This window comes from Primulina tabacum, chromosome 2 (assembly GCF_025594145.1).
Source record: "Primulina tabacum isolate GXHZ01 chromosome 2, ASM2559414v2, whole genome shotgun sequence".
Classification (NCBI taxonomy): domain Eukaryota; kingdom Viridiplantae; phylum Streptophyta; class Magnoliopsida; order Lamiales; family Gesneriaceae; genus Primulina; species Primulina tabacum.
Genome location: NC_134551.1, coordinates 52328601 through 52339625, shown reverse-complemented (window position 1 = coordinate 52339625; position 11025 = coordinate 52328601). Strand labels below are relative to the sequence as shown.

The 11025-nt window shown below is 36.2% G+C and overlaps 1 protein-coding gene and 1 pseudogene across 1 annotated transcript; one reads left to right on the top strand and one right to left on the bottom strand.

Annotated features, from left to right (window-relative positions):
* The first annotated feature begins 133 nt into the window (after nt 1–133).
* Nucleotides 134–1169, top strand: LOC142536856 (ubiquitin-conjugating enzyme E2 10-like). Its single transcript, XM_075642238.1, has 4 exons — nt 134–314; nt 434–561; nt 695–799; nt 895–1169. Exons 1-4 carry the CDS (start codon nt 245–247, stop codon nt 1036–1038), a joined length of 447 nt encoding a protein of 148 aa, XP_075498353.1. The 5' UTR covers nt 134–244; the 3' UTR covers nt 1039–1169.
* Nucleotides 1170–1408: 239 nt separating this feature from the next.
* LOC142536859 (vacuolar protein sorting-associated protein 35A-like) lies at nt 1409–10173 on the bottom strand (annotated as a pseudogene).
* Nucleotides 10174–11025: the final 852 nt, after the last annotated feature.

The window sequence follows — 11025 nt, the reverse complement described above, 5'->3', positions numbered from 1 at the left end:
GTTATTTATTTATTTTAGTGCCTAAAGAATATCACATTTGTCAAATGGGAAGATTTTCTCGAAGTCAATTGAAACCTCATTTTCAAGAAGAGAAAAGTAAGTTACTTTATACTATGGAATTTATACCATCAACAAACCATTTTCTCCACTCTCTCAACCCTTTTATATAAGCTTGTTGTACTGCTAAGTTTGATATCCAAGTCGAGTTTTTCCTCGAGTGTGAGATTTTCTCTTCGCTATAGCAATGTCTTCAAAAAGAATTCTCAAGGAACTTAGAGAATTGCAAAGAGACCCTCCGACTTCGTGCAGTGCAGGTTTGAGATGTTATAAAATTAATATTGTAGGTCGTTCAAATACAATTATGGAATTTGTTTTTGGTAAACAAAACCCTATGTCTGAATATATATTAAATGAAATATAATGATGTGATCAGGTCCAGTTGCTCAAGACATGTTCCATTGGCAAGCCACAATAATAGGACCAAATGAGAGCCCCTATGCAGGTGGAATTTTCCAAGTCACTATTCATTTTCCCCCTGATTACCCTTTTAAACCTCCAAAGGTAATTTAACTACTCAAATTTTTTTCTAAATTGTTATAGTAGAATAAAAATTTTTTTAGAGTACTGTAAATTCTTGATTTTCTCAAGAAACCGACAATATGTTATTATTAATGTTGATTTTATTAAATTGAAGGTCGCTTTTAGGACAAAAGTGTTCCACCCAAATATTAACAACAATGGGAATATCTGCTTGGATATACTCAAGGATCAATGGAGTCCAGCTCTGACCATATCCAAGGTGGTAAACTCGATAAAGAGTAATGCATTTGATACTGAAAATGGGAAGATTAAACTTTGTGATTGTTATTTATAATTTTGTGATTATGTGTTTAGGTTTTGCTTTCGATATGCTCTTTGCTTACCGATCCAAATCCGGATGATCCACTGGTACCGGAAATTGCTAACATGTTCAAAAGTGACAAAGCAAAGTACGACTCCATGGCCCGCACTTGGACTCACAAATACGCGATGGGCTAACCCTGAATTCACTTCCATTGAAACTTGAAAGTCATCTGCTCCGGATGACGCATGATTTTATTTAATGCAATTGTTGTTATTTAAAAGCTCAAATGTGTAGAAAGTTTAAACAAAGCAAGCGATCAAATGAACCATTGCTGCTCTTGAATTTGAGTGAAACCGATATAACTTACAAGTAGCATGAGGTTAACAATCCATAACCAGTGTCCTCCGATAACTTTAATACATTTTACAATCTAAAAGAAATAAAAAAACACTTGCCAAAGAAGATATCTTTTTCATAGTTCCAGAAGGGGATGATGCAGAGAAAACGTCTAAAACATAAATAAATAAAGAAAAATACAACAAGCCCTCAAATATCAACAACGAGTTTAAGCCGCTCTGCAACATCTGTCCTTCAATACTTACATCTAAGAAACAATGCTTTCTGTCGTAAAAATACAGACACATCATGTAATTCTTTTAATCATTCTGAATAGAGTTATACACCTATCCACAAATTTGATAGCAATCACCATAAAAAATCGAGCAGATTTCAGAACGGGGCTAGTCCCAAAACCGAATCAAACAGCATACTCTTGGAGTGAAAGAGGACCAAACCGAAATCAACAGGCAAGAGTCTTCCAATTCTCCATCGGTAAAAATCTGTTGAGATGATTAGACCTTGATATGCTCGTATTTCTCAGCCACTGCACTGCCTTTGTTCTTCTGAAATTGAATATACCTTACAGTACTGGCAAAAAAGGTATCTGCTGCTGGATCAGGTGTTGTGTTTTCACCACCTGTTGTACTTGTGATTAGGTCAATCAAGCCCTGAATTAAATCAGCGGTGATCTGCGAGACCCCCTTCTCGTAGAAGTAGAGATACCTGAAAAGGAAATAAAAAACAATCAATATTTCTGAAAAAAACAAAGGCCAACAGCGTGTAAAGAAGGATAGCATGAGTAATATTTGTTACTTGTTTAATATTTCTATATAGAGTAAAATTGATCCGCTGCTCCCTATAGTTGCACTGGACATTTGTTGTGCAGCATTGGCAATTCTCTGAGCACGTTTCAAGCAAAGTAAGGCCCTACACGAAATTGAGAAGCCACTCTCAAGCCATGGAACATGCGGTGATGAGACAGATTTTTATTTCTGCTCAGGGAAAATATAATTTTAGAAAAATCATACTTAAATTTGGGGGGTTAAACAACACTTTCAGAAAATGACGAACAAAACTTAGAAGATTGTGCCCTTGCTATAGATGACAAGATTGTGCTAACCCACCTCTCTCCATCTCGGATATTGTCATTTTCATCAAGCCAAAAAAGGTGGGAACATGCATAGACAGCTTTGCATTGATCAGGCTTCTTCAACAGCTTTGCATTGATCAGGCTTCTTCAACAGCTTAGCAGAATACTAGAGTGAAAGAGCAAAAAGGGAAAAAAGATAAGTTCATTCATATGGTAGCAAATAATGAGTGTTTCTTCTTCTTCTCTCTCTATGTATATATGTGTGTGTACGTATATACCGTAGAGGGAAAAAATACACAACAAAACCTTATCCTCTGTTTATCTGCTTACTGATATGACAACATAGGCTTAGAATAATTTACCCCAGTGGCCTTGTGTGTTATTGCATCCCTGTTCTCAACGCCAAAGACATGCATTCTTTGAAGTGTGCCTATAACTAGGTGTATGGTGGTCAGTGGTCACCTGAGCTTTCGAATCCTGTCGAGGAAATAAATCAGGCAAATGGAACAAAATAAGCATAGCATGGATGCTTAACCGGAAAATTTGCTAAAAAACGAATTTACTAGCTAATGAAAGGAACAAGACAGGAATACAGGAAGTTCACCGTGATTTCTTCTTCATACAAAATATAAGCTTGGGTGAAAAATTCATATGCAACAGGTTCTAAATCACAGCCATTTGCAGCCTGAGAATCAGCAAAGAAGTAGTATGCATAGGTTAGATAAATTAAACTAACTCCATCCAGGACTCCAGGCGATAACAGTCAAAAACTACCTCAGCACACTGCAGAAACAGGAACGCTGGACAAAGCTTCAATTGTCTATAACAAAATAATAAGAGTTGGTCATTGCCGAGAACAGGGAAATGCTTCAAGTGGATAGAAACTGCAAAACTGAAGGGAAATTTTCATTTTGCATACAGAGAAGATCACTTCAGACTAGTGTAGCTAAAGAACAAAAAATAAATACATGGGGTGAAAAGATTTTTGGAATAATAATCTCAGAAGGTTTAGTTATCGCCAACTATAAAACGAAGTAAGTACGAGTCTAATATAAAAACAGTGCACAAAGATTTTGCTGATAGCTAAACAAACCAACAGCAGTTTAATCTACAGCCTTATTCAACTAACATACCTGTGCCACTATCTGAAATTATTTTTTTGCCATAGCCGAGTCATCTTCCTTGGATACACTGTCATCATGATTTTCCAGTTGCCTTATCAACTGCGGGTAAACTAAATGTAACTCAGGCAGACATCAGATAACTAAGGTTTGAGTATCCATGACGTAGATTATCTTTTATCAAATAATAATCATTACTCCTAGGTTTAGAGTTTGCATTTTGTAGAGCCTTTCGATAGGTTAAATTACATTATTGTGCATAAAAATTAATCTGATTGTTTATGCAGGGGTAGATAACTTTAGTTTAGCTTTGTGAGGTATTGTTCTACGCCACATTGTAACCTCCCACGAGGTTGAAAATGCACTGATTTGTACGCACAATTTCAAGGATACTGTGTATTTTCCATGCAAAAGAAGAGAATCAACAATATGAGTTTTCAAACTCCAGCACGTTCCATGGAGTTAGAACATAACGTGCAACGAACGTCAAACAAATGCAGTCATAATCTGTGTACTTATACCATTGCACACACCAATCCTAGGCCATATAATCCATAACAGCCTCCAAATTGCTTTTCATATTCATGTTAAAAGGATCATGAGTAAAGTATGAACTGATTAAATACATGAAATTTTTATGTATACCTTTAAGGTAATAAATATAAGTGGAGGGACACTAAATGGCAGTCTCTTTGCTCCTCCTGTCAAAATATGCTTCTTCACGGTACAGATGATCTGGGGACAATAAGAATTTGAATATAACCAAAATGAAGCAGACAGTAGATAAAACAATTTTCCCAACTATATAAACACAAAACCATTTTCCGAACCATAAAACATTTGAACTGCAACTCAAATGCAAATAGGCAGATATAGTAGAATAGGTCACTTTAGGTAGGATAATTCATGAAGTTAATGACAATACAGAAACAACAAAAGTTGTTAAAAGAAACAACTTTGCATTTAAAGAAGAGGTGCATCAATGAAATTGCAGTAAAAAGATGTGGAGCATCCAACACAAATGAAAATATCGCATAGCTTATCGAATTACATCATATCAACTAATCTACAAGAAGTGTTCTTGTCACACAACAAAGAGGAGTATTTTATTCATCAGGTGAGAAATGCCATTATATCCAGAGAACATGACCTGTTCAACACTGCAACTAAGTCATCCAAAAATAGGTACGGAGCATATTTAAGGTGATACTGGTGTGAAATGACCGACAATGAAAATGAATAAAAAAATTACCATAAAATGTTTATAATGCAGATAATTTATTATGTGCTTCGGTATATAAGTTTTTATTAAAATTCTTAGCTAGTCCACACATAAAAAAAAATGTATATTTATTCGTATTTCCTTAGCATATCGATTATATTTACTGTAGCGAACTTTCAGGTGTACAAGTGTAGTAGAGGTAATTTTTTTTCACTCATCATAACCACCAGGGAGTCACTTGGATGTTAGAACTTTGGCTCGCCTTAACTTGGGTGGTGCACAGGGTCCGAGGATAGAAAAAGTAGAAGTTTTATTGCCATTGGAAACATAAAATCGGAGCATATATCAATTTGAAGCATAAAAGTTAAGATCACCTAGAACATCTCCTCTGGATCATCACTGTGCATCATTTGGATAAAACGTGCAACAAAACTCTGCTCCTCTTTGAAGTCCTCATCGAGCTGAAGATAACATGGTAAACAAAAAATTTCAGAACATAAAGAGGATTTTGCACATCCAAGAGTAAACTGTGTTTCAACAACCTAAATAGATAACGCACCCAGTGGAGGGGCAATTGGTTTCCTAGGTCTTAGTCCCCAGGTTCGAGTTACCAACGGTGCAAGCAAGGGTAAAATCAGTGAAAAAAAATAAACCTAAAACAAATTTAATTAAAAGCCGCGTGATATGATAAGAGAACTCCATGTCACCTCATCATGAAGATCATTCAAATCTCTAATGAGCCCCTTTACCAATTCAAACAATGCATCTACCTATAAGAACAATAACTCCAAGTCAAAAGGGAGTCAAACATCAGTTAACTTAAAGTTAATCAGGGAAATACATACCTTCTCAGCAGTTGAAATGCAGGTCCTGTTTTTCATTATGTTTTGAACAATTACATTGGCCATCTCTTTATTTGTTTGACCATTTAAAAATTCTATGACAAGAGGATAATTTGACAGCTTCAACACAGTATCAATATCTTTATATTTCTCAAGTGGAGCACTTAGAAGAGCAATGATCAGTTTTGTCGCTTTGCTGTCATCAAGCCTTTCTTTTCCTGAAAGTTTCTGTATACATGCTCCCTGCAAGAAGATGGCAAGGACCAGTCCGTAATCTTAAAATACAAACAAATCAAATGTCTAATTCCTGCATAAGTCTCACGTTTAAAACATCTGAAAACTCATGAAGGATTCTATAGGGCAAAAATGAAAAGCATAACTGCTTTTTACAGAGAAGAAGCGCTCAATAGGGTAATAAAAAAATCATATCTTCTCCCATTGACTCAGTGGAGAAAACTGTCCCATTATTCACCAATAATTCACTGATTTCTCATAGCACTCGGTGGCAGAATATCAGGTCTTAATTCACTATTCTCATATAGCTGTTTGCTTTGTTTCTCACTCTTTTATGTCTTTTACTTTTCTACGTATATGACAGAATCAGTTTCCTACCGTATGTTTTTTTGGCTGTGCAAGCGTCCGAGAACAGGCAATTTGCATGATAAAAAAAAATAATAGAGATGTCATGATGCACATGACTCCTTGTAAATCCACTGTATGTAATTACAAAAAACAATGCTTACGCTAAGGCTATCTAGTATCATTTAATAAAATTAAATTAAATAATAAAATGATGAGGCCAATAAAAAGGGGCATCAATAGGAAAAATAAGAAGGGTAAGGCAAGTGGCAAGAAAGAAATAGAAATAACTCAGTAACGATAATTGTAGAAGATAGCTGATGTGAGATTAAAATTAACTTACAAGAATTTGGTCAACGTAATCAAGCCGATCAGGATGTACTTGTAGAGTAAACGTCAACAGAGAGGCATACAAAGTTAATACTCCAACAATAGGCATATTATCTTGTGCTGCTATCACCTGCATTCAAGAGCCAATTTTAAACTTTGAGTTTGTAGGGAAACAATCAGCCATAAATTTTGTCCTAGTGAATCAATTAATAGCGGAATGCTTGTTCAAAAGCAACATCAAAGAACTGTGAAAAAACAATAATGAACTAAAACATGTATCATGATTAGAAGTACTCATCGTGATGATTTTTGAACATTATATTGCATCAATCTAAACCAAGCAGAAGTTAAAGCAAAAAAGTGTGGTTTCTGCTGCCCACATGAGCACAAATGCTTACATGACTCAAAAACACATGCAAGCAGAAAATAATGGATCGAGACAAATGAAAATGATTGGCTGCATCTATCACTGTAATAATTTCAAGGGCTAATCTCACCAATGTGTTTTCTGACAGAGGTAAACCTCAGTATATCCAATTACCCATTAGAAAAATTTGTACAACATATCTTGACCAATCTTGTGAATTAACTTTTCTAAGTCATGATCAGTCCTAATATGCTCACAAACACAACCAAAGTAAGAATTTTTATAATATTCAAAACATATTCCAATAGATCTTAAAATTTTCTGAAAGGAAACCACGCAGGGATACCTTGTCTATAGAATTGTTCAACTTGGCAAAAGCTTCTACTTGAAAAAGTTCCGGCAAGACCTTCAGCAATAATTTCTTAGGACCATACCTCGCACTGAATTAAATGAAGTTCTCTAGGTTACTTACTTCAACACCAGAAGCAGCATAATTTGAAAGTCTTTCCATTAGCCGAGCGAGAACTGTTTTTACATCAACAGAGGACTGAGAAAAGGCAATCAAGAAGGAGCGTAAACTCAGCATGACTTGTGACATGAAAAAATAGAAATAGAAAACTTAGTTCATGGATTCATAACTTGAAGAATTATAGCGTTCATTTGATAGTGCAGAAGAATGCATCAACCTGAAGCTGAGGGCAAGCATTCAGTAGTGTTTCAAGGGTCTGCAAATGGTATTCGTCGGGAAAGACTTGAATTATGCAATCCATCAAGTAGTATTGGGCAAGCTCATCTTTGCAGTTGACAACCTGAAAGCACAACAGAGGTGTATCCATCATATTACTTTCAGAGAAATGGAAACAAATGTTTTGATCCAAGTCCATGGATTACTTGTTCCAAAACTCTGGGAAGCACAGTTTCTTTATACATTTGAAGGTCAACACCCTCAATCTGCCCGAGAACATGAAGGTTTTTACCAACCTAATCAAAATGAGAGAAACAGATTCAAGATTCTACAAGTTACACCCAAACAACGATTCAAGAAACATAACACATGACAGCTAGCTTTTACAAGATCACGAAGCTCACTCCTTTCTTTTTCCCGCTTCTCCCTTTCCCGAGTTGGTCCCTGGAAATTGAAAGGGACAATGGCAAGACAAATTAGAAAATTATAGCAAATTCATTAAAAAACTTGCACATGAACGAACATAAAGCATGCATTCAGTTTTTATCTTCATGGCGTGCAACATGTATGTCAATAAACTGCACAGTTACTACAGTTTGTTATTTCTTTTTTTTACCTGATATTGCATTTGGACCCAAAGTTCGTTCATTTCCGTGAAATTTAGGAGAAAAAATTCAACAACATCAATAACTGTATCAGAATCTCTGTAGAAGATAATAGACAACTTTGGAATTCATAAGAATGATCACATCATGTGATATGCATATTGGAAAAAATACAAACACATATGCTTATGTATGGGTGTGAATATAAAATGTGGGAGAAAGATGGCATCTACATACATGCTTGCATACTCATAAACCACGGTTCTAACACATGTTTCGGAAGTATATGTAGTATAAATAATATTTTGTACATATAAGCCAACTGACAAGAAGTTACAATAAAGGTACCGAGCTTTCCCCTCACTTCTTACATAGCTTGACTAGCGGAAATGTTAACACCTAAAATTGCAGCAAAAATACACATATCAAGCAATATATAACCTAGATGAAAGCAAATCATAATTATAAACAGAATTTTAAGTGGAATATGTCACCATGCAAGGAAATAGAATTATATCAACTTTTGCACTTTGAGTGTCCGAAACACTTTTGTATCTTGTACAGTAACTTATTTTGGCATTCATCTAGTCTAACAGAAAAAAAAACCTCAAGGTGGGGATAGAATGCCATCAACAGCAGTTGATGAGAAATCTACTGATAAAATCTAGATGTCCATGGTGTAGCATTTCTTTATTGATCTTATACTATTAATACTCGAACAACGTTCATAAAGAAGCAAGAGCGTAGTAATAACATCGTACTATTACCCTTCATATTCAGAACCAATATCAGGTAATTTGTCTTTACTGACTTGAGAGAGATAACTCCTAAGAAAGAGCCCACGGACAGGGTTCTGGATGCCGCGGCACATTTCTACAAGATCTTTGAGAATATCCTTAGCAGGAGCTTCTTTGGATTTTATGTAAACAGAACCCACAGTGCAGAGCAAATACCTAGGAAACAGAAAATAGACACAAGTACAAGGACCAATTGCATCACCTCAACATATTTTTCATAGAGGGCAAGTCTCGGAGAAACATAAATGCTGCTTCATTGTGACCAGGTGATCAATAGTTCAAGTAGAGGAAACAGCCTAACTACTTTCACAGATAAGAAACATACACCAAAACTTCAGGATTCTCATGCCAGGGGTGAGCAAATTTGCAAATGTGTTGTCACAAAAATATGCCAATTAACTGGTTGGCAATTACAAACATAGATTACATAACGCATGCATAAGATCGGAGAAAATCTTCAGCAGCAAAACAATTGATATTACCTCTTGTTGGGAACTTCAGAGATGAGGAACAAACACAGACTAACAAATGGAAACAAAAGTAATGAAGCATCACTAGCAAAATAAATGCAATCTGTTCTTCTTCCTCAATGAACATGTTTTAGCTTCTAATTAAGAAGCAATCTTATCGCATCCAGAAGCAAATTCTGAACAGAATACAAGATTCCAGAAGATGTATAACACTGGAAAAATCCTTACAGTCTAGACAAAATGTTGCCAGCGTGCTGGACGAGCTCATACAGCTCAACCATTGAGCAGCCGCGACTAGTCTCCTCCTTGAAGAAGACCTCTAATTTCCTCAATTCATCAAATGCCCTCATATCTAATCATGATATTTATCAAAATCTTTAAGATCACCCCCAAAAAAAAAAAACACACACACACACACACACACAAAAATCAAAGCAAAGTCAAACGACTTCAGAAAGTCCATGCTCCGTTCACATACAAAGCTCATAGTACTTGTGAGGGGAAAGTCTAGAAGTACGAAGCTCGGACAGCATCTGGGCTGAATACTTGAGAGCATCCTTCAAATTGTTTGAATCCTACAATTCAAAGAACCCAAATGAAATAATAGGATTAGGGTTTATCAAAACCGCAAAAAACATCGACACGAGCGCACGCCGATACACATAAGAGACAAATATCTTCCTACACGCGATTGTTATACGTACAAGTGCGCGATGCATGTAGAAAGCATTCTGCTGAATGCCGGCGATCCCAGCATTTAGCCATTTTTCTTCATCTCCAACTCCGTCTGCAATCATCATCTCTGATTTCAGAGGTTTTCGAAGTTATAATTGGCGTATATTTACAGAAAAACGTTTACAGTGACTCCAAAAAGGCGATCGAAGATAGAACAGCTGTATAAACTGTCAAACGAGACTACGACTTGTTGGATACTTCTATTTTAAACTTTTAATATTATGTTTTCAATAATATATTATTCAGTGAAAAATGTTTTTGGAAATTATGAAAAAAATGTTAATTTGATAAAAAAAATTTATTTTGTTCTAAAATGATGGAGACTATTTTTATTATACGAATAAAATTATGATGTTACCAAAAATTACATGTGATTTGGTCAAGTGAGCTAAATCATCTTCTCTTCATGGTGCGGGTCGTCCAGGGAATCAACGTGAATCAACACAGAAGAACAAGAGTTAGTGAACGTCTGACATGTTTCCAGGTATGTCCATCCGATGCTTATGGTGATTGGAAAGGACATTGATAGATTCGGATATATCCCGTTTCAAGATTCTTTCTCGTTATATGTTATTGGTACGCCTATTCCGCGATCATGAGTATCTTATGGATTTATTTTCAAGTATAGTGAGGCATGGCTCTCATCGGCTCGGGTAGGGCTAATGGGGGTCTGACAACAAACGCTTGGACAAATATATATGCCTTATTTCGGGCACGGAGTGCTTCCCTAGCCACGGATCAAGTCTGGCATGGTTTCCTATGAAGGAGCGGGTATGACGGCTAGGCTCGGACCTTACAACTCTGTTAGGATCAAGGAGCAGGGCCTCGGGTAAGATAGGATCATGCATGGGTGAACCTCAGGTCAGAACCTGTATGGAATTGACATGTTAAAAGAAGGGCGGCATGGCTCAACTCTTTTGTTCTTCCCATGGTGCGGCTTTTCCGTGACTCTGCTCTTCCATGGATCTGCTCTTCCCATAATGCTGCTCTTCTATTGCT

Excerpts from the sequence above, each read along its gene's own strand:
- LOC142536856 (XM_075642238.1), top strand. The coding sequence starts at position 245 with ATGTCTTCAAAAAGAATTCTCAAGGAACTTAGAGAATTGCAAAGAGAC. Across the intron at positions 562-694 it reads ACCCTTTTAAACCTCCAAAG|GTCGCTTTTAGGACAAAAGT; the intron begins GTAATTTAACTA and ends ATTAAATTGAAG. Across the intron at positions 800-894 it reads CAGCTCTGACCATATCCAAG|GTTTTGCTTTCGATATGCTC; the intron begins GTGGTAAACTCG and ends TTATGTGTTTAG.